This window comes from Ammodytes marinus (genome assembly GCF_949987685.1).
Source record: "Ammodytes marinus genome assembly, chromosome: 16".
In the NCBI taxonomy this organism is placed as follows: Eukaryota; Metazoa; Chordata; class Actinopteri; order Uranoscopiformes; family Ammodytidae; genus Ammodytes; species Ammodytes marinus.
The window spans coordinates 25091343-25119296 of record NC_137220.1 but is presented as its reverse complement, the minus strand read 5'-3'; the positions used below and the strand labels follow the sequence as shown (position 1 = coordinate 25119296).

The following is a 27954-nucleotide window of genomic DNA, read 5'->3' as shown; positions in this document are numbered from 1 at the left end:
TTGCACAACAGCTCCCAGCTATTGGGCAGTATATTTGTGCGCTTGTTTGTAGGCGTGGGCATGTTCTGTGTCCATGCTGCATCAATCCCCTACCAGGATCCCAAACTATAAAACACTGGGTGGTCAGCCTTGTTTATTGTGCAAGTTTTAGCAAAAAATGCTCAGCCATTAGGCGTAGACCACTGAGTCATTCACGACCACCTTAACCTGTGTGGTTTCAATCAGAATCTGTGTTTCCATTTTGCCTCCAGCTCACTGCTGGTGGGGAAGAATTCCAAGAACCGTTCTTCTGCTGACATATTAAGGCTTTTTGCGTGGTGTTGACCTGTCAAATGCAGCGATTGCACAAAACCATTTCCACAAAACTTGGATATCACTTAATAAAGAGCATGGGCAACATTCTAAATTAAGATAATAATTATGGTATATAGTATACATCCTACCTGCAACATGATAGCATTGCCATCATGAGCATGTCGGCTTAATGATGTTAGCCTTTAGCCCAAAGCACAGCTAGTCAAAGATGCACAGTGCAGTACCACTAGCACCGCTGTTAAATCTTAGTCTTGTTATCATGTTGGAATGACATCAAAGAGACAGCGAGATGTGTCCATGAAGATGCTTTGAGATTATTTTGTGCACAAATACAAATGCATTTATACACACAGACAGATATAGATGGACTGCAATGTGGATGATTATAATATCCTGAATGATTATACCTGTACTTCCCCTCTCTTTGTCTTTCCTGGACTCCTGTGATCTCCTCTGTCACCCCGTTGAGTGATGGTTTACAATAAGGGGTCCTTTATGACAAACAGAACCCCCCCTGTCCCCCTTTTTGCTTGTTAATATAATATTTACTCTAACAAGTAAAAGGTAGAATCTGCAGTATAGCAAAAAAAGACAACTTCCTCTGTTTTCTTTTTGGATATTCATTTAATGATAATATCACTTTTCCACTTGTACAAATAAGTTCACAGAATAAAAAAAAAAAACACTGAATGAAAACGAAGAGCTTCCCAAAATTAACAGGGAAATATTGACAATCACGTTGAAAACACTTTCGGTTATCTTCAATCTATACTATTTTTACAGACAAATATTCCAGTTGCATTGTTTGATTGTTTTTTTGTATGCATCCTCAAGGCATTGTGTAAGCACTGAACTGTGAATAGTGCACTGGGTAAACTGCAGGTTGGTTACTTTACAGACATGGACAGATGTGTCTTTGGTGTGTTTGCCCATAGGTGGAGTTGTTTGGGGCCTAATGCACTCGTAGGCATGCAGGCACGTAGAGGGTAACTGATAGTAACTAGATGTCTGCAGGTCTTTGCACAAGACAGAACATGTACTTGCATTATCACTGAAGTTGACAGAGCCCTACACACACACACACACACACACACACACACACACACACACACACACACACACACACACACACACACACACACACACACACACACACACACACACACACACACACACACACACACACACACACACACACACACACACACACACAGAGACTCACATTGTTACTTTGAGTCGTTCTTTGACCCATATTTACAGATTCAAATTTGCACTCTGTGTCTGCAAAATACTTTTCCATTGGATCTCCCAGTCTAACTGTCCTCTACACAACAATATAAACTAAGATTTGATGGCCAACCAGACGATGGCCATTCCAAAGTCTGGATGGGTGCAGGTGAGCTAAACCAGAGACCCCCTTGCCAAGGAGAATTTGTGCACAGCACAGCAACCTATTTTTACTAAAGGGAAACAGAATATACTATTTGCTTTGCTCGTTGTGAGCCAGACCAAGTAGTATGTTGCACTACACGTGAATTGTGGTTGAGGGATAAAACAGAGTTTCCCTTCTAGGGAATATAAATAATAAATAAGGTCTCTGAAGTTCTCTTTCGCTGTGGTATAGTGATGTGAGTGTTTACTGTAATCAAGGCAAGCTTTAAACTGGTTGAAACTCAAATGCATCCCTCTGTACCTTTTTACTAATTCTGCTACTAATTCTGCTTCCCTTCCCTTTGTGATGGTTAAGCAGGCTGAGGGCTTCAGAATTGAGAAGGGGGATTTAGTCTTGAGTCTGTCCAGACTCACATCTACTTAGACTGTCTGACATTCTGGGGGGAAAGCCCTTTGATTGACTTTGCTGGTACCAAACGAGTTTTAATCTTCAAAGATTTTAATCTGCTGTTTTGTCTGTTAGTCACAAGAGGTTGGGGTGGGGGCTGGGGAGGGGGTATATAGGGCTGTTAACAGTCACAATGTTGCACAGTAAAAAAACAAAACAAAGACACAGATATAAAAAAAACATACATACAAAAAAATCACAAAAGATTTTTCAGCCAAATAAAGCAATACATCATCAGCTATTTTCTCTGCACTACTTCATTTGGCGTCTTAAAGGTCATTCACAGCTAGCACTGATCCCTTTTGGGTAGTGCTGAGGAGTTACAACATGTAGCAAAAATAATTTGCTGATAGTGTTTGGTAAGCTGTTGTGATGGGGAAAGGTACCCCAACCCCATTTCAGTGCACACTCCTTTATGAACAGATAAAGGATGGCATGAGGTCTCTTTGTCCCTTAACTGTAGGTTTCAGCCAATGACAACTCAGCATCAGTCCCAGTATCATGGCATACAGCTGAGAGGTTGCCAATACAGCAACATGAGTTATGAAATATTATGAAGCAGGGTGCAATGTGTAAATGGAGCAGAGGGCACTTTCAATGCTTTTTGAAGTCCAAATGAATGTTTTTGAACTTGTTTAATGTCTACTTGGACAACGGAAGGACATTGAGTTAAATATATGTCCAGTTTATCCTTTTGCTGGTTGGCTGGCTGATACTGTGATCTCCTCTTTCACAACAGCAGTTGCTGCTCTCTGTATTTCACCAGTGGGGAAAACAGAGCGGCATAATTAAAATCCTCCTGTAGGCATGAGTAGCAAAAGCCAGGTGTCAAAAGTAGGAAGGCTTGTGTGAAGGTGTATTGTTATTTGATGTACAGTGATCCTGAAGTAGCAACACCTCATATTCCAGATTGCTATTCTGAACTGCAGGTTCAGGGATCATAAGTTGAGGCTGTTTTTGAGGCAGTGCCCCATTGTCCAGGCCAACTTTAACTCCATCCAACTCTAGCTGAGAGGGCTCACATTCTAGGTCCAGGTGACCTTTGGCCCTCTTCCTGCGAAGGTAGCACACCACTCCCACTGCTATTGCTACCAGTACCAGCAGTAGCAAGATAGCAATTGCAGGCACCAGCATAGTGGTCAACCTCTGGTCATCAAACTGTGCAACATGGCCCATCATGCTTTCCGCAACCGTTTGGGCCTCAGTACAGACACTGTCTATGCCATTAGGGGCACCTAGTGGACTGGCACACACAGTGTAGGTGGAGTTGGGCTTCAGGCCTCTGAGTCTGTACTCTGGGAAGGATGCTGGCAGGCTAAGCTGAATAGGCCTGCGATCCGGCCCAGAGAGATTGCGGTAGGTTAGGCGTATTCCACGGATGTAAGGTCGCATTTCAATGTAGCGGTGAAGGTCCAGCAGGATTGAAGTTGCGGTTGCTTGATGTGAGCTGATGTCAGGTGCATCTACAGTGACGGTTTCCATGGGGATTTCAGCGTCAGCTGGTGATGCTGGGTTTTGAACTTCACAATACATGCCAGATGTGCCATGGGGACAGGTACAATCCACCTGACCATACTGGTCCAAACGACAAGTACCCCCATTCAGACAGGTGTGAGAGGGACAGAAATGCTGCTCTTCATCTGGGTCCATGCTGCTACTACTGGGGGATGCAGGCACAGGTGGCAGTGGAGAGTCATCATCTTTGTCTTTGTCATCTTCCCTCGGACCTGGAATAGAAGTAGTGCTCGGAAGGGTAGTAACAGGAACAGGCGTGGTACTAGTAGTTTTGACAGTACTAGTGGTGACTGTAGTTGTGGTAGGACAGCCGAAATCCCTGTGCTCCAGTCTTTCCATTACCTTTCCGGCATTGAAGGGTGGGAAATGGCAGCGGGTCTCCTCTGTTCTCTCCAGGGTGATGCTCTGGGCTCTCAGCCATCTTGGGAACCATGCTAAGGGGCAAAGGCAATTGAAGGGGTTCTCTGCTATAGTGAGCTTTATAAGGTCAGGGAATAGCTGAGGGAACTCTTCAGGAAGGCCTTGCAGACTGAGACTGCTAATGTCCAACTCCTGCAGGTCTCTAAGGTTCTGAAGGTCTGGAACCTTAAGGGGGCCCATCGGGTTCCCAGCCAGACTGAGGTGAATCAGTCCTGGGGTGTACTTCAGCGCTGATGGGAAAGTCTCGAGTTGGTTTCCTGAGATGTCCAGTTCATGCAGGTTCTTTAAACTACCTATGAGCTCCTGATTCAGGCTTGTGAGCCCCACACTACCCAATTTGAGTGATTCTAGGTTTGGGGTCTGGAGGTCTGAAGGACCCAAAGTGGGTAAGACGTTAAAGCGAAGGTCCAGCAACAACAGTCGGGGCATGGAGAGAGCAGGCAGTGATGTCAACTGGTTACCCTGCAGTTTAAGTTCAAGCAGGTGCTCCAAGCCATTAAAGGCTTCGGGGTCGATAGTCTCAATATGATTACTGTACAAATAGAGGCGCTCAAGAAGGTTCATACCATGGAAACATTCCTCTGAAATGTGGGTGATTTGGTTTGATGACAAGTCCAGGTTTCTCAAAGAGGTCAAAGGTTCAAACACCCTGTCAGGAAGTTCAGTTAATTTGTTTTGACTGAGGTCCAGCATTTCCAGGTTCTCCAGACCATCAAAGTCCTCAGCTTTCAAGCCCTCAATGCCGTTGGCAAAGAGGTAGAGGCTCGTTGTGGATGTGGGAGCTCCCTTGGGAATGGTAGTGGAACGTCTTTGGAAACAAAAGATGGACTCTGGTGTGGAGCAGGAGCAGGCCTCTGGGCAGTCGCTTGACAAGGTGCCGTCAGGAAGGAGGAGGAAGAGGAGAAAGGGCATCAGGGACGTGAGAATGGCCTTCATGGTGCAGACCCTTTCCCTCTCCATGCTCAGCCTAAAACGAGAGAACATATAAACTGTTAATGACCTGCATAATCATTCTAAAACATTTACAGTGAGTGCTATTACAATAGTTATACACAAACTATTTAATAATAATATTTCTGGACAGATGTTCTATTAGAAACCCCATTTTCGCCCTGTAAGGTCTAGATTCCAAACCTTTAATGTGTTTCGTGGAGTGAGATTACTATCAAAGGTTTAGCTATGCTTAGCCAGGGATCAAAGGGAGTCTTTTGTCACAAGGTCTCTCAAACAATAGGGCTGTAGCGTGACCTCAGACTTCTGAGGTTTTCTGCCAAACTCTGGGAAAGGTTGACATAGTGGCGCCCTGACACACTCTGGCTGAAGGAGTGCCACATTCTCCCTGCAATGATGTGTGTAATAGATAGTACTGTGGGATGCCAAAACCATTATTTCCTTCTCTAATGATCCTACATATGGCTGTTTGTGCAAGTGTGTGTGCATGCATACTGTATATATATATATGATTATACAGTACATGTCTTTGTTAACCAAAGGGTTTGTATTTATACGCTGTCCACCCGTAATGTACTGCACACACTCTGTGGTCATAGTGTAGTGGGGTCATAGCAAATTGTGGGGTCACTCCCGACATTTCTCCCTCTCAGGGCCACTGAAACATAGCACACACCCTCTGAATGATTCCCCATAAACCCTGCTCTATTCTCCAGTTTCATATAACCATACCGTGTCTACCTTGTGTGGCTGTATGTATGCCATGATGCACGTGGCCATGCATCTGTGAATGATTTACTCTGTGGCATTCTTAACTTGGAGAGCTTCACTGGTAGTAAGAAGCTGCTTCCCTGACTATAGACGGAATATAAATAACACTAATGCTCTATGTTTTCCCTACGCACACTGACTACCTGTGCAGAGAAGTGCCTCTAAAACTGTAAAAGGATGAAATATTCAGATACCAAAGGGCCTAGGGCATCAGGACGATAACATACTGTGATTTAAGCCTGTTTCCCCGGAGCCCAAGCCTTACAAAACAAACACCCTGGTAGAACGTCAACACGGTACATGAAAGGGATAAAAAGGAGGGGAGGGATGATGTAAAGGAGAGGGAGAGAGGAATGAGGAGAGATAAAGAAGAAACTAGTTGCTGTCTGTGTAGCAGTTTATCATCCTCTGTTATCAAGGGAGATGGCCTTGGGGGACAAGGCAACATCTCTATCAGTTGACCATTTCTCTGCTTCGGACAGCTCTTTGACTTCTCTCTTTCTACTCCTCAGGGAGTTTAAAAAATAGGAAAAATACACCCCTGTTCTGCAATTACTTTTTGTTAGGTTAGATTTATTGATTGGGGTTAAGGATAACCAGAAGTCTATCCCCTAACCCATGTTTATAATTTATGACACCTACAAGTACCATATGTTGGTGGACTTGAGTGCTTGAGGGGGCTTATTTTAGGGCCTTAAATGGTGCAGTTGTTGATGTCTGTACTGCACAAATACCTGAATGAGAAGCCAAGTATGTGTGACTTATAGTTTAACACAAATGGAGAACAAGCACAGAGAACATTCTGTTCTCACACTGCTTACCTAGAGATGTGTCTCGTTACACCAGGAAAGAAAGAAAAAACTGATTTGGACATTTTTATTTTATCTCATGTCCTGGAACTATGTGCTCACAGCTTTAGTATATTGTCTAGTAAACTATGAATATGAACAGTCCGTAGAAACACAGTTGTCTCTCAGACACAATTCTTCACAAAACTTTTTGGGAAATAAATACACTTATTGTTAAAGAAAGAATGACAATGTAATCTCCCCGACGAAAGTCTATGAAACAAGTCTTGTTGTAGTTTTGTTTTGTGTACTCATATTTGTCAATGTCACCAATGTACATAAGCCAAATGCTTCTTCTAGTTATGCATTTGCTTTACAAAATAATCAGTGCCTCGAATGTCAGCACTTGGAGAGGAGATCAAGGGTTTTGGGGAGTGCACCACAGCAGAGGAGTAGGAAGGGTCAGTATCATATCACCGAGCCACATCTATGGCTATTATTTTCCTTCTCTTTCGGCATACTTTTCTTTCTGCTCCTCCTTTAAATATGCAACCCCTTCTTGGAATCATTCCGTGATCTCTTATTTTTCCTTCTCCACCGTATGAACTAAAAGCAATAATGGCAGTGGCTTGAACCCCACTGCCAACATGTTACTCTTACTATCTGGATAACGCTTTCAGACATGGCACGAATGTCATCCTCTGCAGCAGGATACCAACACAATGACCCTGCTAAAACTGAACTCAAGGCTTGTTTGAACAAAACAGCTAACTAGCCAGAACCTGCTATAAGCACAGAGACAGACCATCAACACTTTTGGGGGGGGGGGGGTCCCATTTAACAGGTGAGTTATAACACGTACAGAGTGGTAAAGGAAGTCATGCATCAGTGGCGGGGGAGAATTCCCACAGTGAGAACATTTGATTTGCTATTGTTGGAAAATAAAAGTTTTTTTAATTGGGACAATCAATCATAAAAGGAGTCATGAGTTCATCGGATGGTGAGAGCTTTTGGAAGTGATGGAGCAGAGATGGAGGAGGGAAAAGAGAGTGTGGCTGCTATGCTGCTTATCTGTACAGAACAAGGGACAACCAAAGGATTTGGGAAGATAAACAGGAGATGAAGGGGATCTGGAGAGTCAAGTAACAGCCCGAGAGTATGCATATTATGTAGGGCTCTGCGTCTTAGTTTCAGTGCTGCATGTGTGCGTGTCAAAGAGGGTGTACAAACATACTCTATGTTAAAGAGTGCCTGTTCAGAAGTATCCTATGGTGTCTGATGTCCAAAAAATGTCATTCCTTCCGCAGATAGAGAAGCTTGGTACATTATATCAGGGCCAGAGACGGGTATAAGGGTCTAGTGCCAGAACATACAACAACATCAAGGCAGCTATGAAAGGAGAGTGAGCTATGCAGATAAAAAAAAGAAAAAAGAAATGAGAATATTTTTCTTAGAAAAATCAACGCGGTGATTCTAGCGCAGCTCCCTGGGGCAGTGTGTTTATTTGAGTGTGCCTCATTCCAAACTGGGCCAGGCACATCTGATAACCCAGTGGAGAAAACTCTAGTGGAGGTGGGTGTGGGGGGGGGGGGGGGAGGGGCTCAGACAGAGAACACTGCCAGATCACAGATAAAACCGTAGCTTGACAGGTTAGATTCTCCTGTTTTCTTTCTCTTTTTTTCTCTGGACACGAGTGACTTGTGCAGGTCTTATCAGTGGGGGGTAAGATAAGTCGCAATTGTGGCGTCCCAACAGTATGGATCCTGAGCATACCAGGAGTGCTGAGTGAATTCCTGGCTGTGTGGCTTGAACTTTGTTGGTTTTTGAAATGAATGCAGGTGTTGTTTTTGTGTTTGTGTGTGTCTTTGAATGTTATGTGGTATATGTTGGTGTGTGTGTGTGTGTGTGGAACACTGTTACAATGAACAGCATACACGTGTACTCTTTTCTTTTTTTACTTTTTCTTCATTCTTATGTCGTGTCTGTGTCATGTTTGTTTGTTTGCTTGTTGTTAAAACCAAAATAAAAAGAATTATACAAAAAAAAGAAATGAATGCAGGTGGAGGGCCCAGAGAGAAGGAGAGAGAGAGAGAGAGAGAGAGAGAGAGAAGAAAGAAGAAAGACAGGCTTGTCACCCTGCGCAATGAGGAATGCCCACTCCCCTCTTGCCTTCCTCCTTCTCCCTCTCGAGTTGTAATTTCCTTTTTCTCTCCCCTGTGCACTTGTTGAGACATTCCTGAGACATACAGCAGCTTGGAAAGTTTGGGAAAAAAAAGAAATGAGCTTGTCTGTCTCACCGGCTTGGCATTTAGAGATTCACAAAAAGTTTTTTTTTTTTGGTTTAGAGACAGACAACAGATCGGAATAATAATGGAGCTGCTTATATGAATGGGAGCCCAAACATTTGTGTCCAGAATGTATAAAGACTTTTCTCATAGCTGTGCTTTCTTTATGCTTTATTCTTAATATAGTCTTAGTTTGTATTTGAATAAAAGATGTTGGCTGATTGATATGTGGAATCACACGTGGGCCAGAAAGAGTCAGGAGAAGACCAAAGCATGGAGACATTTTTGCGTGAAACTTGATCAGACCCTCATTAAAGAATCAATACGAAGAGATGAAAGGAGGAAAAGCATTCCCCCCCTCTCTCTTTAAGCCAACTTCTTTTCCCACTTTTTTTTTTCCTTTTTCAAAGTTGAAGAAGGAAAAGCAAAACACAGAGGCTGGGAAACGGGGAGGACAAAAGCAGGTTTCTGTCAGCAGGGACATGGGGCTGAAGAGGTGGATAAGGCCTGGCTTATAGGAGGGTGAAGTGGGCTTCAGCAATTAAATCCCGGCAGGCCAAGCGTCAAGAGCCCTTATCTTCAGAGCTGAAGGCCAACACTGAGGGGCAATGAAGGGTACAAGAGGGGGTTAGAACTGTGTGTGTGTGTGTGTGTGTGTGTGTGTGTGTGTGTGTGTGTGTGTGTGTGTGTGTGTGTGTGTGTGTGTGTGTGTGTGTGTGTGTGTGTGTGTGTGTGTGTGTGTGTGTGTGTGTGTGTGTGTGTGTGTGTGTGTGTGTGTGTGTGTGTGTGTGTGTGTGTGTGTGTGTGTGTGTGTGTGTGTGTGTGTGTGTGTGTGTGTGTGTGTGTGTGTGTGTGTGTGTGTGTGTGTGTGTGTGTGTGTGTGTGTGCGAGGTCACTGTGCACTTGCATAATTCAGGAGGCTGGGCCAGGCACTACAGGGGAACACCACGCCAAAGGGATAAGGCTACAGACTAAAGAGCACATACTCCCATTAAAGAGGTAGAGAGGCCCCTTTCTCTCTTTGGGGGCTTTATCTATTAAAGGGAACAACGCTTGTGCTATGTGCATTAAAGTATGATCTACAGTGAGTGTTGTTGGTCCAGGGGTCCAGTTCACTCGGGCGCGCTACTAAAATATACTCCTGTAGCAGCTGCCTGTGTGGATTTACAACAGTAGCACAGGGGACATGAATTCACAGAGGTTGTAAAAATGATCAAACTTGGGCACCCAAACAAATTATGAAGGCTGATGTGAACCCTCTGATCCCCTCCCCTCTTCCCATGTCCCCCCTGTCCCCCTCTCTATTTTTGCCCCTTTTTTCTAAACCTGACCCTGTGAGAAGACAAAAGACCACCGCTCCTCCAAACACACACTTCCCTGTTCCCATCCCTTTTGCTACTGTCAGTCCTTGCCACAGCTGGACCCTGTTATCCTCAATTCAGAGAAGTTATCCATCATGGTGACAAAAGGGGGGGGGGGGGGGGGGGTCAAGAGGCCGCTAGAAAGGGGAAACCAAGAATTGTGTCGAATATCCGAGATTGTAGAAGATGACCTCAGAGGGGATGTTTGTGCCGACAGCCGAAACAAGCAGCACAGCTACTGTATAAAAATGTCAGCTATGATGGTGTAAGTCTTATTGGTACACGCGTATCACTGCCAAGGACTTGTTTACGGCATGATCTAATAGATAATGAATGTAGTGATTAGGCCGGTTGAACCTGTTTTACACAGACCACGTTGGATAAGCGAACAGAAAATGAATGGATCAAAAAGGAAGCCACGAATGTTTGAAGACGGCAACGTGAGGAGTAACAAAAGCAACATTTGACTGCTGACATGGTGCCTGTCCAGGGCTTTCCATTCAGTGGGGCTCGGAGGTCGCTTCTGAAGGCTTGGCAGCAGAGTAGGAAAGTAGATTTGTTTTCCTTAAGTTCTAAAATATATATTTTCAGAATATATTATGTGATACTTTGTAGTGTTGAAATGCTGAAGACATATTTATACTGAAAATAAACCTCATCAAACACAAGCTAATGGCTGTTTCCTTTGTAATTCTGTCCACTCAAGGTAAACTGCAATCCGTCTATTCATGATCTTTAGCTAAGGTGCTCCAATTTTTGCAAAGAAAAACATGGGATGGGGGCGGGGGTGGGGGGGGGTCCCAAAAGATCAATACTCGGTTCCATAAAACACATGTAATGCCAGAAGTAGTCAAACGCAGACAGGGGAGTGGAGGACATGTGGAATAAAAGAAGGATGATAGCTTTACTATGTCTGTCACTGGCAATACTCATCTCGGAGCCACAGTATTACTGCTATGCTTTGTAGTGGAATGAAGGGGGGGGGGGGGGGGGATTAGGGGCTGTAGTAGTTTTTACATCATGCTGCACAAACAAAGCCTTCCCGACCAATTTCAGTCCGACCACAAGAAAAGAGCCCGCCATAGCAGCATCCATCTTACATCTCTGCCAGGGCTGATTGATGTCAAAGGGTTTTTTTTTTTGTTTCAATTAACACAAACCAACACACAACCGGCACGCAGATCCCCATCGGTCTGCCCTCTAGTTATATACACTTTATTTCACTTTCCTTTTCTTATGCCTTCACTCATTCCATGTGATTTGCTCCCTTCTTTGTCCACATCTAAAATGAGTTGTAAAGATGCTTATTTTTTTTTGGTGTGGAAGGCGGTCCCCTTTTTCATCTCAGGATTAATGCTTTTGACCAAGCCTGCCTACAATGACAGTATGAGGCATTACTTGTTGGAGCCTGCAGCTGGAGGACTTGAAAGAGAGCATAATATACAGTCCAGGGGTGAAAGGTAGGGTAACGACATTGTATATTTGCTGCACTACAGGAGGTAGACGTGTTGGATTTTCAGATAGAAGTCGGTAGTTACTTTTCTGTGTTTACGTTTACATTTTACAAGTTCTTAAAGATCTTTGTTTGATTGGTCAATATTGACACACACAAAGAAAAAAGAAAAAAGCAACCTGAAAGCCAAACATTGTCATTCCACCTGGTCAGATAGCATCCATCCAAAGGACTACAACGCCCACAAGCCGCTGAGGCCCTGAGCGACTCCTTGAAGGTCAGAGGTGGGGCTCTAGATTAGTGTTTCCACCGCTGCTTAGTATTCTGTGTCCCCTGTTGTAACCGGCCCAGACAACACAGATAAGAGGCCCTGTTTGACACACACACACACCCTGCTCCGGTTACACTAACGAGCGCCCTTAAAGCTTACAGGTGCTTTCTCCGCTCCTCCAGGGCTACAAGAAACCCAAAACCGTTCGGAGTGTGCCTGTGTAAATGATGCAGACTGCGTTAAAGCTCCACACTCAGCCGGCTGTATGCTGCTGCTGCTGCCTCATGAGAGGGACCGGCAGTGCGGGAGGGAAGGGAACAGAAGCAGGCAGGAGGTGGGCGGCCGGGCAGCATAAACTACAGCTGAACTGGGATGTCTGCAACAGCATGTCTGCAGTCTAGCTCAGCCTCCTCCGAGCTTTTAGAGCGTAGAGGTCAGGCCATGTGACTTCCAAAAAGGAAATGTGGATAATTTCCCTTTTTGCTTTTATTGCCGAAGGATATGACGGATGGTGTAGTAGATGCTAGACTTGATTTTGTTCCACATGAGGGTTAGACACGGGATGCCCTGACCGAGATAGTCTCTCTCTCTCTCTCTCTCTCTCCTAATTATCATTATTCCTCTCGTCCTCACACACAGTGGCCTCTTGTTCTGCTTAGGGGGCCATGTCTTGACACTGACGCATATCTGTTATCAGTGCACCGCGCCCTGTGACCTCTTAGGACAGATAGTCATTAAAGGGTCACGGTAACATTTCTTTAATAGACAGACGACAACAAAAACGCATCTGCCTGAGATCTTCTCCACCACAGGGTTCTCGCATTACACAGACACAAAGGATTCCGGTGAACACACATGAGAACCTGGGCTTTCATCTGTGAGTGCTTGCACCTACAACTTTTTTTTCTCAATGGTGCTTCGCCTTGTGTAAAACTCTTGTCTGGTGTCCAAGCAGCTGCTCTTGTGCTGCAACCTTAACTGTCTAAACAGTCTTATCTTTTGACCTGGCTTTCATCCGAGCACCACAGAAACACAAACAACACTGCCATGCTTTATTTATTCTTTCTCTCTCTTTCTCTCTCTTTCTCTCTCTCTCTCTCTCTCTGTTTATCTTTAAATGTGTCTCAGTCGCACACAAGCAGCAGACCACCCCACTGCAGTGGTCACAGTCAGATGAGTCCAAAAGGAGTCACACTACATCACCACTGGAAACAGTAAAATACGACATCCTAGTGTCACAACACTGGATTCTCTCCCCGGCCATGTTTTGTGCCTTCCTGTCCGGTGCATGACTATCCCTGCCTCCTGCCAGAATCAAAGTGTGTGTGTGTGTGTGTGTGTGTGTGTGTGTGTGTGTGTGTGTGTGTGTGTGTGTGTGTGTGTGTGTGTGTGTGTGTGTGTGTGTGTGTGTGTGTGTGTGTGTGTGTGTGCGTGTGCGTGTGCGTGTGCGTGTGTGTGTGTGCGTGTGCGTGCGCGTGTGTGGGGCTTTGTTTTCCCTCATAGAGACAACCAAAGCAAACGGGTCTCCAGGGGAGTCTTTTTTTTTTCAAGACTCCTTCAAAACACCTCAGGCGACCTGGCCTTGAGCGCAGACAGGGGCATGTTTGTGCTGTGTGTGTGTGTGTGTGTGTGTGTGTGGTCGTGGTTACAAGTGGCTGCTGGATGGACCAGTTCTATCAAGCCTGGAGTAATGATCACACTCCGGTGCTATGCCTATATGGACATTCATTCTAGCTCCACCATTTCTGCAATGCTATAGGTAGAGCGTCTTTTGAGCACCTTTTTGATATCACTGAAGAATCCACTTCAAATGGTCAGTACTGTGTTTACACCTTTGACCAGCGCTGGTAGGAACAGCCAAAGCCATTGTGTACATTATAAAAGTAATCTCAAGCTGTAGGATATGATAACTGACCGATATACAATTACTGACTGACCTAAGCATGCCAAAAGTATCACCCTTATTCTCTTTGTATAAATAATCAAGGGATGGATGGCATTTTGTGTTGACACTGTTTTCACCTTTTGCCCCTTTAGTGCAGCGCTGTGCAGGAGGTCAAATTGCCGTTCAACTAAATCAAAAGGGTGTGTATGAGTCAGGCTGCAGGCAGGCACACTGACTGGCGGCCTGACTCTCCTCGTTAGGCAAACAGTGTCACACGCACTCACTGAGGGAAAACAACTGGCATCTTATCTGTCTGCCTGTCTGACTTTATCCTCATGTTTCCAGGAAGTAATGTTCAGGTTTTCACTGAATCTATTGTCTTGAGAATAATACATAGTCTTTACTGCATTTCTTTCCAAGGAGCACTGACATCCGTACCCACAAACACAATGTACAGCAAAGGCCTGTTGGGCATCATAACAGACAGCTCCATTGCATCAAATATGTCTCAGCTCCTTCCTTCTCTCTCAGGTTTGTTCATGCAGCTGGCTAAAGACTATGAGTGGAATCTGATGAAGGCCCATCTCCCTGTACCTGCCACATCCTTCTATGCAACTATGTACTGTAGCTGTCGGTGTGTTCACGGGGCCTAACCACCTCGTTACAGCTCAAGGCTACAGGAATGGGACGGCAAACACAACACTGTGGCCAGCACTATTGCTCACAAGTAAACACCAAATAGTTTACCTTGTTAAGATGCAGCGCAGCGTAGAGACTTGCAATTCACACCTCATTACAGAGGTTTTTTTTTTAAAATTGTACAATGTGCAGTTATTTGAAGTTCAGGATGTTCAAATCCGTAACTCTATTTAGATAAGGACAAAATAAAGGACATGTTCTCTCTCTACCATTCAGCCATATTTAATTTGGTCAATTACTCCCCGAAACATAAAAAAAGAGCAGAGAAACTGCACAATGTTTATCTCTGTGAGCCACAAGTAGGCTGGACAGAGACAGGAGAAGTTCTTACAGAGCTCTCTCTCTCTCTTTGTGTTCGATTAAGCTGACATCTATGACAGCGCACAATTAGCTGTGTCAAGTACGGGAAGGATGTATGGCTACATTGACGATTTATTTGTCTTCAACAATCGCTCTAGAGAGGTCTGGTAGTCCGTCTTGTCATGGCTTGAGTAATGCTTCCAAAAAGATTTAGTCACATCCATATCCATTAGTCAGTGACATAATAAGCGATACATGCTGCTGTAAATATACAGAGAATCTGGCACAAGTGAAATTTTCTTTCTATAGGCTACCACAACATCTATTATAAGATGGCCATTTGCACAGTGCTACCTGTTTTTCAGGCCCTCAACCCTCACACCCCCTCCATTTTCTTAGATACCGTTTGTGATTTCTCAAGTCATTCTGCCCTGCAGGCTTTTTCCCCTGATTAAAAAAAAACTGAAACTGAAAAACACCTCAGACATGTGGCACACACCCCACACACACACACACACACACACACACACACACACACACACACACACACACACACACACACACACACACACACACACACACACACACACACACACACACACACACACACACACACATACTGATACATGTGAAATGGAGATCACTGGTGCTGATTAGGATGTCACAAAGGAATTTATTGTGAAAGTATTGCCAGCATTGGGGCTGGCTTGCTGGCGAATCAGCAGCCAGGCAGCACAGCTCTCCCGCCCCCCCACCACTCACAGGCCTCTCCTCTACTGCCTCGAGTGTCCTAAGACTCTTCCCTTGTTTATTAGAGTTGTGCTTTTATTCTTTTATTTTTGAGGTATTCAAATAGGCTCCTTAGACACACATCTGATTTGATTCATTGTGTCTTATCTACTTCCATCTGTTCCACTGCAGGAGAACAGTTGTTTCCTTTTATCATTTCCTATTAAATTGAATTAAAATCTAATTTTCCACTGTTAAATAAAACAGCCATTGAATTGCCTCTGGATAGTGTTATGTGTAAGAGTTCACACATAAATGACAGAATCTCCGGCAAGCGAGCGCCACTTTTTAATCCCTAGTTTGATTGAGCTGCGTAGTCTGCTGATTAAACAGGTGAGCCTTTTGCCATCTGTGCCATCGTAAAGAAATCAGTCAGCAACGGTCTATTAAGACATCAACATGGACCCCCTCCTTAGCTGCACTATTTAGCCTGCAGCAGGTGGCTTCTTCCAGAGGATTCCTGGTATCCACTACAAACAAGGCAGGGGAGAAGAAAGGAGAGCAGGGTAGTGACAGAAGCAGTTAGAGGAATAAACAAGAGAGCCCTCCGTAACCTCATTTCCCCTTCAGGTTGTCAATGCAAACAACACACTGTCTAAAGCTGCTAGTCACAACCATCCAGGGAACACCCTATAGAAATACACTGCACATTTCTTAGAACACCATCCAAATCCATATGCAATCAACACCTTCTGTCAGCCAAACTATTGCAAGCACATTGCACAAGCACAAACTTTAACCTCAGGCCTATTATTATGCCACATTTATTCCACATTGTGTTCATTTTTAAAGGACCATGTCACTGTTTTTGCATGTTCTAGTGTTTTTTTTAACAACAGATACTTTATGATTTGCATTTTTGCTGACTTTTTTATGCCCATTCATTTCTACACAGCATGAAAATGATCGGCAGAGTTGCTAAATTTGCTTAAGTGTCGCAATCCATCACACAGGTCGCTTGTGTGGTGGATTTTGATGAATATCTTTGCCACATTGCTACTGTGTGGTAATACAGGGTCAAGTTCACTTTTAGATTAGAACATAAGAAAACACTGCACATGCTTCACCTCATTTCAATAGAAATTTAAAAAAAAAAGAAACAATGCAGACTTGATGTTTACTGCATAAGTCAAGCAGGTTTCAGTAGTCCGCCTGGAACGGGACAACATGTTTTACATTTCTTAGAGGCAAGCAGTGTGGTTTGCAGAATATTAACCAGTGAGGTAAAGTATATATGAAATGAACAAGCAAAGCCCTGGCACGCTTTCTCTAAAGAGGCCTTTGCCTTGACGCCATGTTCAGAGACCAATTCACTGAATAAAGATAAAGAGGGGGTCTTATGGTGTAAGTTATGAGGGTGCATAGATTTATGCCTTCCGTATATAGAATTCATGTCTGTATGTCTGTGCCCAAGACAGTCACACTGTCATATACAGAGAGCCCGTCACTGAGGGAGGGGTGGGTGGGGGGGTGATTGATGCTTTGTTATTGTAGCAGTGTATAGTCATTTGTCTCAATAAAGAACAGTTTGTTTGCTCCCACATCCGTTGGTACGCGTCATCCCCTAAGTAGAGTAGATTCCTGAGCCGACCTGTAAAACACAGAACAATGCGTACCTGTGTGTGTGTGTGTGTGTGTGTGTGTGTGTGAGAATGTGTGTGTGTGTATTTGCTCACACACGTGGAATCTGCCTGTGTGTTCTGGTGTCATTAAGTCTGTCGGTGTGTGTGTGTGGTAGAGTTAGTATAGTATATAAATACCATGGAGCGCCCTTGTTTGCTCTTGCATGTTTGCATTCACGTGGAAATATTAACATTATTAACTGACAATCATACACGGTATCCATGGCGTCAGGAGTACGTTAATGAGCAACGCAATGAGTCGCATGCACATGCTCATATTCTACTATTGATACAAAGACGTGCATTAGGTGTGGCGGAGACGTGTCAAAAATGACAGGTAAAAGACAAACAGGGGTATCAGAGTGCGCTGTAATTTGTCATTCAACTGAAAGGCCTCTCTTCTCTATTTCTCTAAGGAGAGGTGGAAGAAGAGAGGTGGAGGAGCTGTGAGGCAAATAAGTGGTGTCACGACCAGTGGCCCAAAACTACGCGCTTGTCCCTGTGTAGTTCTATATGTGTCTTTATGACCCTGATCATACAGTCCCTGGCGAAACTAGAAGAGAGACCCCAGCACATACAGTGGGGTTTTTTTTATAGCTATTTTTCAAACTAATTTCTGGGAATATATGCATGTAAAACTGTGTGTGTGTGTGTGTGTGTGTGTGTTTTTGCGTGCATGTGTGTTAGTTAAGAGAGCCCCCTCTTGTTCTCCTGCCAGTCTTGTTAAGAGGCTTGTGTAAAAGAAGCCCATTGAGGAAGCAGGGTGTTACGGTTAACACAATAAGGACCGCCAACAGAGTGTGTGGTTTGGGGCTACCTCACTGGATGCAAATATTCAAAGGAGTGTAGTAGTAGTATTATTATTATGACATGGGTCAGAAGAACTACAACGCTGCTGCTGTAAATCTGTCACACACTAACAATAGTCTGTTTTTCCATTCTAATTCTTATGATGACAAACCATTCCTAACAGTGAGGAAGAGTTCTGTTTAACAGTATGTTTGCATAATGGCGACTGGCCACTTCTTACGTATAATGACACGGATTACCAATAAAACAGATTTCATTTTGGACCTCACTCACCTAGCGAAGAAGCTCCCTCCTCTGCGATCGCTCCACTTTCCTTGGTGTCAGGTCTGCTTTACCTGGGAACAGAACGGCAGTTGTTACATTGTGAGCCAAATATGTCGCGATATGTTTTCGTTGAGTTTTGCTCACCCACCCACACACACACACACACACACACACACACACACACACACACACACACACACACACACACACACACACTTATTTTGGAATCTGGCCACCTGTCATGCATTGTCAACGGCCTGCGAGACAAACAGGAAGTTTTTCTCCCCGTTAATTGGGTGAATTCCAGCTGTGTGCAGGAGCGTGCTGAGCCGTGTGGCAGCACAGGAGAATGACGGAGCGGGGAGAGGAAGAATGCAGGCCGACCACTCTCCACTCTGTCAGCTCCTTGTCCTGTGCTATCAGCCCATCAGCTGGGCCTGAAAGAGTGTGTGTCTGTGTCTGTGTCTGTGTGTGTTTCTTTGTGTGTGCATGTGTCTAGAGCGTTGACTTAAGTATGACACAAGACTGACAGCTTTTTTTTAAACCCCCTATATGTTGTACTTTGTTTTAAAACACAGTTTCAGGTGAGGTATGATCTGGAAGATTAATTGAGTTTCACCATCTCAAGGTGTTTATGGTTCAGGCCTTTGTCTCAGGAGACCATCAAAAGTCGCACATACATTTACCTTGATTGGGATTGTTTTACTGTTTCCAAAGGGGGTATATAAGGTTTTTTACTTCACTGATTCTTATGTCAGCTTTTCCATAAAGGGAGCTGTGTGTCTGTGCTTCTCTTCAGAAAGTGTTTTTGAGACGCGCGGTTTTGTTGTTGTTGTAAAAGCCAAGCTCAGTTTTTTTTGTTTTATGTGACACAAGCTGGCAGGGGTCTAAATTGACCACCCTGTTTGTGTGTGTTTTTAAATGATCAGCGTATCCGAACCACAGAGCCATTTGCCCGTGATTCACGTGCCTGTTGCTTTTTGTAAACACGGCATTAAGGGCTAGTATTCAATGTCATTTTTTTGCGCGTGGTTATGGGATTATAAATAGGAGTTGGTTTTGGGGAAAAACCCCAACACAAAGTGACCACTTGATAGCAGTTATATTACTGGAAGACGTTTGGCCAGCATTTCTTCATCTCCCTTTTTAATTGATTTAAGTCATGGTCATAAAACGGTTTTGGCGTTGCAGCATTTCCCCCATTCTTCCAGACCAGACTGTCTGTTAACTATACACCTATTCTTCTAGCTCAGTGCACTAGACACATTCTTCTAGTGTGCTGTATTGTCATATTTCATATTCCTGAGCTCTGAGTCAGTCTATGGAGGTGTAGAAATGTCTTGTGCTTCCCGATTGTGTAACACCTGAAACCTCCTGAGGCCTCCTGCAGCGCATGCTCTCTGCCTCATACAGAGTGGACTGGGTGTATACATATATATTTTTTTTTACATATTTTACATATTTGAAATTTTAAACGTAGCAGTGGAAGGCTCTGTTTATCTTGCTGACCTGCTGTGAGGCCTTTGCTGCACTCTGCGTGTTTATTTGTCTGCGGGAGGGATTTCATACTGCCGCACGGAGGCTTCTGTGCATGTGGTGTCCGCAGTGTGTTATCTGGGTTGTTTTCATACACTTCACTGATACTGTACAGTTAACAAAATAAACGCAATGACGCATGCTTGATAGTGATGGAGGGCAAAGCAAGGGCTGAGTGACCATCTTTTGTGTGTGTCACTGCATTCATGGATGTTAGCGGTAAAGTACAAACTCTCTGCGACACTATTCCAGTCTTGACCTATAACTTATTAGCTCATGCTGTCTTCTCTGTATCTTTGCTCGAGATGTTTGATCCTTAATTCATGCCGACTGTGCACTGAGAAATCTAGTATATAATCTAGTATGTTTGAAAATCAATGTTTCAACCGCTTTTTATTGGTCCAAATGTTTAGTTAACAAACACACTCCAAACCCCTCAACCTGTTGGGGATGGCTGGGATCTGCAGAGAAAAGCCTTATGTTTTGCTGTAGGTGTTATTTATGTGTGTTGCATGGCTTGTTATTCAGTGTGCCACTCTGCTTATTGTATATTGAATATATACACCAGTGACAAGCTGTGACTTGTGGCACTACTGTTGCAAGTACTTGGCCGTTGATTGCAGCGTTGAGTGATTGAGCTGATACACAGTCACATTGGGATACACTCATACAGGACTCTGCACGTATGCATGCAGAGATAGTATGTACGGTGGCTCTCTCTCTCTCGCGGTGCCGACAGCAGCAGATAACAACACTATTTGCGTCCCCCCGACTGGGACATAAATAGACGTTAAGCAAAAGGGGGGACCAGAAACCTACGACAACAACTGATGTAATGCTAGAGAGTGGCCCGGCGCGTACGTGTCTACTTGTATGTGCGACGTGACTACATGAGGGTGTGCTTGGATGTCACCACTCTATGTGACAGGCAAGGTCTCGGACACACACACACACACACATACATACACCCCCATCCCACTCCACACACACACACACACACACTCTCAGCGTGAGCTCGCAAATATACTCTGCTATATACTCTTATCATTCAATCCATATTCGGTAAAACATTAGGAGTTAATGTTTTTCTCAGTGGTTTAATATTTGACTTTCCTCTCAACGTCATCTGTCTATCCCACTTTGAGTTTTGGTCTGTGTGTGTGTGTGTGTGTGTGTGTGTGTGTGTGTGTGTGTGTGTGTGTGTGTGTGTGTGTGTGTGTGTGTGTGTGTGTGTGTGTGTGTGTGTGTGTGTGTGTGTGTGTGTGTGTGTGTGTGTGTGTGTGTGTGTGTGTGTGTGTGAGTGTCTGGGTGTGTGGTGTGCACTGTTGCTCTGCTCTTGGCCAGTTCGAGACTCATTTCCTAATTACAGTGCTGGCCAGAGGTAATTACAACCTTAGATTAGGAGCCCCATTTCTCTTTTTTTTACGGTCCCACTGAAATGCAGCAATTTGTGGTGGCTTTCTGGGATGAGCATTCTCTCTCTCTCTCTCTCTCTCTCTCTCTCTCTCTCTCTCTCTCTCTCTCTCTCTCTCTCTCTCTCTCTCTCTCTCTCTCCTCTCTCTCTCTCTCTCTCTCTCTTTCTTTCCCCATCTGCTCCTCTCACTGAATACTTGGAATTTGGGGGATTTTTCTGGCTTTTTGCAGACTTTGCATTCTAAAAATGTTTTAAAAAAGTGCAGGGTTTAATTTAACGTAAAAGTTTTGAGAAGATAGCTTTGTTCGTGCCAACTTTTGCTGAACGGAGTTTCAATGGATGGACAAACGGGTAAAAACCTGTGTGTGTGTGTGTGTGTGTGTGTGTGTGTGTGTGTGTGTGTGTGTGTGTGTGTGTGTGTGTGTGTGTGTGTGTGTGTGTGTGTGTGTGTGTGTGTGTGTGTGTGTGTGTGTGTGTGTGTGTGTGTGTGTGTGTGTGTGTGTGTGTGTGTGTGTGTGTGTGTGTGTGTGTGTGTGTGTGTGTGTGTGTGTGTGTGTGTGTGTGTGTGTGTGTGTGTGTGTGTGTGTGTGTGGATGTGGACACGGAGGACAGCAAGTTATTTGGGGTTTTGAGCTCAAGCTGGGGCACTCCGAAGCCCTCAGATCCCTTCGCATGTGTGTGTATATTTATGCAAGGTTTTGAAGTGGTTCTTCTGAACGCATCATTTGGCTGCATCGGCCAGCTCTTCTTGAATTTAGCTTGGCAGGCTGACGGACTGGGGTTTTTAGCCTCAGCATACCGCTGGGTCAGCATTGATGTGTGAGGCCGGGGCCTTTGAAGCCGGGGGTTTGATTTAAGACGACTCTACCAGTGAATGCTACAGCTCTATAGGTTCTCGGTGGACAACCAGGGAAACTGAATTTGTACCACTTAAACTATCTCTCGCACTAGCACATACTTTATTTGCTAATAGTGATGAGCCCTCACTTTCACATGGCCTTCAAAAACAAACACACACACTCACACACTTTCTGCCCTGTCGACTCCCCTCTGGCCGCCTGCTGTGTGAGTGCCCCTCTCCTGCCTACCTCCACCTCTCCATGTCCCTCCTCTCCTCCCTTCCCCCGGCCTCCTCGCCTCGCCACCTGACTTTTAACCTTCTAATCCCTCTGAAGGGAAGGGCTGAGAGGCACTGCCCCTAATTGGCGTAAAGCAGAGCTCTGGCGATACGAGTCACAAAAATGAATCCTCAAATCTAAAAATCCTCGTCTCTCAGACAGTTTAGAGGAAGAGGAACGGCAACATTCGATGTTAAAATACGGTGTGTTTTCCAGGTCAAATGTACAAGCTCCAGCATGGGTGATGTCCTGCGTATCCAACATCAAATGAAAGAGCACAACTGTCAATCAGCTTTTTAACAAACATATTTAGACATCCGTGCTCTTTCCCATTCAAGCTCTTTGGCACAGATAATGAAATGCCAGCCATGATTTTGTAAAAGAAAAATGACAGGCTGACACAATGTTGGTAACCAGATCCAGGATGGGTATTTTGTGGTTTCAACATCGCTGTCACAGTGGTGGGCCCGTGCTTAATTGTTTCAATTGGATTTTTACGACGGAAAGGCTCCTCTGCCTTAAGTCATGCATCCCCTCCGCAGACCAAAGAAATGTCCCACGGGACGGGGATAATCTCCCCCCCAGTGTGCATATGTGTCTGGCTTAATACTCGCACCAGCACACGCACAACTTCTCGTCAGATTGTCGGCACATATTACACAGCGAAGGTAAGGAGATACAGTAAGAACTTGTCCCTGTCTCTCTCCTTCTCCCTCATGTCCATCATGTATCCCCCACAGGCCTCTTTCCACCTCACTCTGAACAGTGAGAAGTGTGTCGCTGTCAACAAGTCACTGTACAAACAGTGTGAGCTGCTGTGTGTGTGAGACATCCATCTTCAATGAAAAACCCTACCAAGAATAGAAAATAACTGCCCTGGCACAAATGCTCTCTCTCTCTTTTACTATAAGTGTTACAATGTGTGTGCAGCATGATAGTCTGAAAGTTTCTCCACATTACCGAAAAGGATAATTGGCCTCCTGTGGCTGCTCTGCTGTGCCTGGTAGCCTAATATAAACCAATTACCACCATTATATACTGTCAATGACACAGTAGCGTCTTCTCCTATAGCGTAATCACAGCCTTCTGAGGAAACACATGGCGAGTAAACAAGCGCTATACGCCGGTGTGTTAATAGCGGGGCTGTTGGAGTGGTTTTGTTTTTTGCCCCCCGGGGAAAGATTAGGCGATTTTTTTTCTGTGCCTGTTTGTGGGGGGGAGGAGGGGGGGGGGTGTAAAAAGATGTTAATCTGACCAAAAAGCTGGTAGGATTGAGATCAGGAGACTGTTCTTAGATGAATGAAGCATCTCAGGCAAACGCACATAGGTAGGTAGGTAGCCGTGTTTATGTATGTAGAAGTGTTTAACCCTGTTATAGATGGATCCCTGATTAACAGTTGAGACTCCTGGTTGTCCCAGTGGAGCTTCTACCAGTCGTTTTTCACATGATAAATCAACATTCAATTTCTGTCTTATTTTATTCCGTTCCGTGGACGTGTGTAACGAGGAATGGCTTGGCTCCTTTGAGACAGAACAAGGTTCCCTTTAGAAGATGTCTCTCAGAGATTCTAAGTTTATATTGGCATCATGCGTTGGAAAGATAAGATGATATTATCCGAATAGAACAGCTGAACTTACACTTCGAATTTAGCAACAACCTGGGTTAAACGTGTCGGCTCATGCCACTTTATTGCATTGTAAGATTATTGGCAGGAGGAGGTGATTTCGAGCTTGATTCTTTCAGGAATTTGACCTCACCTGCTCTATTTGACACCGATGTCTCGTTCATTTGTATATGGATATGCCTGCAGCCCATTCAATTTAGTTGTTCAACTTTCAAAATCCAGCGTATGAACCTCTCCATACTTCAGAGTGGAATATGTTGTTATATTCTACTAATTGTGAAGTTATGGAGTCATTTTATAAGTCAGTAGCAGCTGTTGACACACATCTTTAATAATGTAGTGTGGCACCAATCATGCCTGTGACTGAAACTTGGCTACCAGTGACTGTGTGACAAATAGCTGAGACATTTTCTTGTCCTCCGTCCATCAAATGAGGTAGCAGAGGGTTTAGTGGCTTTGTGAATTCCTCATGATTTGTTTTTGTGCTAAACCGTAATTAAAAAAAACACTTCAAAATCCATGTATTGCTGATATTGGCATACACACTTGCCTCCTCCTATAACTTAGTCCTTTATTTCCTCTCAACAGCCCTCTGCATGTATGGTGAAAGAGAGTAATCAGTCACAACTGCCAGATCATTGTTTAGGAAAATATAGAATAACACATGGGAAGCTGTTGTCTGCATTATGCTGCAGTAAGGCTTGCTGAACCCAGCCATATATCACCCTAGACGATATCATCCTCCGCTTTGTCCTCAGATATGATACAGTGGGGAAATGTCAAGATAACCTGGTTTTGATGTCACGCCGCTTAACTACAAGGTGTTTTTGCCATGGCATTATCTGACCTCCTGTGTCCCGTTGAACTCTCTTGTTGTGTGAATCCAAAAACAGCTGTCCTCTGCGGCGGAGGCAGCCCGGTGCGGTCTAGACACTCGGCGCGGCCCCTGCATGCTGCACGGCGTCCTGCGGTCCGACACCAGCCCGCCTCATTACCAACCCCGGCTCCTCCAGCTCCGCGCACACGCTCGCCTTTTTTTACGCATTCGATCCCCAACCCCGTTTTAGTGTCAATATTTGGCGATCTGAAACTTTAGTGGCTCCCACATCGCCAATAAAACATGTGCATTTAAGTCAGTGGAGCGCTTATGTTGATTTGTCACTCCTTTCAGAAAAGAACAACCGTAGCCTATATGTTTGTTTCTTCTTTTCCATTTTACAGGGCTGCTGTAGCCTATGCGTTTACACACAAACTATAGCATAGAAGCATAAAGCATAAAAGATTGCATTAAAAAAAACTATGCTAATGGATTTAAAAAATATACAGGATATGTATTCAATGATAAATTGAGCAGAACAGAAACTCGGCTAGTCGGATTATCCTTGTGAGTTTTCGTAAAGGCGGTCGTTATTGGCGCAGGACACCAAACTTAACTTAAGCCTACATTCACTGGTTGTTGACGGCTTGTATTTTAAAGGGATCTAAACTTGACGAAGAGTTTGGATTTTGTCCTGAAAACAGATTGGGTCGTTTTGTGCAGTTGCTCTTTTAAGATGTTGTGATGTTGTTGTGTGCCGTGTGGAAATCATATTCCGCCCAACACATTTGTCAAACATATATCCCTGTTTACGCGACTTCACGCACTTATTGATCCTGTTCCAAGCGTTAAAGCAAAACGTTTATCCTTATTGTATTAGTCAAAGCAGGAAACTCTTACCCTGAACTTCGAAGAAGTGAAATAGGAGCGCAGTGACGCTTATGTCTTTATCCAAGTGGAGCAGTTCACTGATATAACTCCAAACTTTAGTTTCCGTGTGCGCGTTCTCTCCAAAAAAAAGTTGAACTTATTAAACGTAACAACAAACGGTCTGCATCAAATCCTTGGAGAGGTACACCGGACCTCCACGTCAAGGAATTCGCTCAAGTGCCGACTCCCTGGACAAAAAGCGCTTTATTGGTGAGAGCACAGAGGAGAGTTTAAGGAGAGGTGGGAGGGGCGAGGCGCACCGCAGCAGAGCGCACTCCATGCACAAGCAACAGGCAGCAAAGACACTCACCTTCCAGCTGAGTGCTAAGCAGAGAAATTCCAGCTTCCTTTCAGTTTGCAAAATCTTAATGCCTACCCGCACGACCTGTTTTAAGAAAGAGACATAGTTTTCATTACTTGGTCTTTAGATAGTCTGGCTGCATTTCTATCTTTGAAATAATGCCTTGCTTTGCATTTTGAAGAATGTATTATAATCAGCTCTCCTTCAGGGAAAACGTCGCTTCATCATTATGCTTGCACACACTGGAAAGGTTATTGCTGTTGACTGAAGTATATGATCTCTTAACAAGTAGGGGTAAATCGGGTTAAGACGCCCCCCTTAAGAACAATTGTCTTTCAACATATATAGAGTTTAAATGTTAATATAGTATGTACAAAAGAAGCATGCTTAAATAAACACATTTACAGGGTAATACACCCTACAAAGTTATTATATAACTAAATGTAAAATCTTGCAAAGAGGCATCCCCCCCCCCCCCATTCAAGGTGTCCCCACTGTGGATCATAATTTGTTATTTAAACTTTTATATGTGCCTCAACATGATTCTCATTTTAAAAATAATATTACATTTATATGCCCATATAAAAAGTACACACGCACACACACTCATTTTGTACCATAAATATATTACATAAAATTACAGCAAAAGCGTCTTACCTATAATTAACCCTGATACTCGTGATACATGAGAAAAAAAGAGATGCCAAAAACTTTTCTTGTTATTTCAAAAGTTCACTCTACTGTCAATATTTATCACTTCACGAATGAAATTGTTCTGTTAGCTTCATGGGTCCATTCCCGTAGGTGAGGGACTGGTGATTGCCTCTACAGTGTACGTGCGGTGAACGTCAGCACATATGGTCGCTTCATTCACAGAGACATCTTCAAGCTGCGAAAGCTATTGAATACTTCCTAGAGGGCCAGTGACAAACTAGCCGTCGGCAGCTGGCAGCCTATTTCAATGTCAGCCAGCACCCCCCCCCCCCCCCAACAAGGTACAGTAAGTGATAGCTCGTAAAGTGTGTCACCTCCGATGTGTGTACTTTTAGCCACATGTCACAGAATCAACCATAAACCCTGTAGCCTCTTGTTTACACAGCTCTAATATTTGTGTCGGTTTTTGACCTTACGCGTTCACACAGGGCTTCTGTTCACTCCGCAGGCCGACAACAAACAGTAAAAAAAAAAGTAATTGAAACCAGGCCAAATGTATCCTCGCGCTGAAGGCATATGGGAGTCCAGGGAAGGAAAAAAGATTCAACAAACAGATCTCTCTCTGGCCCTGAGGCGGCCGCACGTGTCTCCTCAAACCGCACCCGCCCTCCTGTATCCTCTAGACAAGGGACACTTAAGTTCCACTTGTTGAGCCGTGTTTATGTATTCGGTACAGTTTACTTTTCGATAACAGTCGCCACTCAGCGTTTGGATTATCCTGCTCGTTCTCCCTTTGCTCCTACTGTAGGAGTTATTGCATCTAACACACACACAGACGCGCATGCACGCACGCACACATACACACACACACACACATACACACACACACACACACACACACACACACACACACCACACACACACACACACACACTGTACCATCTGCAAGGCATTACAGTAAATTGCAAGAAAGGAGAAATGATTTCACGCATGTCCTGCAGGGTCCAGATGTGGCCTCTCAGTTTTACATGTTCAGAAAAAAAAAGAAGAAAAAAAGGTTCAGAAATAAATCTTCCATTGTTGCACGTTATCACACACGTAGGAGGCTCGCAATATCAGTGTCCGAGCTCTGACCAACTCTTTCTTCCCTAAGCTGGTTCACTCACTCCCCTCTCTACCTCAATAAACACAATCCTCCGTGCCCAAACTACAGCCCCAGA

At 44.3% G+C, this 27954-nt stretch overlaps 2 protein-coding genes across 4 annotated transcripts in view; one reads left to right on the top strand and one right to left on the bottom strand.

The window, feature by feature from the left end:
• Positions 1-27954, top strand: part of LOC307262841 (mitochondrial import inner membrane translocase subunit TIM16-like) — a 115925-nt gene that overhangs the window by 52429 nt on the left and 35542 nt on the right. The gene's annotated exons all lie outside the window — the stretch shown is intronic.
• Positions 1408-25946, bottom strand: vasnb (vasorin b). The gene is made up of 3 exons (XM_080043839.1): positions 25750-25946; positions 18349-18410; positions 1408-5057 (listed from the first exon to the last, which is right to left on the bottom strand). The coding sequence occupies exon 3, from the start codon at positions 5048-5050 to the stop codon at positions 2984-2986; it is 2067 nt and encodes a 688-aa protein (XP_079899965.1). The 5' UTR covers positions 5051-5057; positions 18349-18410; positions 25750-25946; the 3' UTR covers positions 1408-2983.

What these genes read in the sequence shown, in the direction of transcription:
- vasnb (XM_080043839.1), bottom strand. Translation starts at nt 5,050, where the DNA reads ATGGAGAGGGAAAGGGTCTGCACCATGAAGGCCATTCTCACGTCCCTG.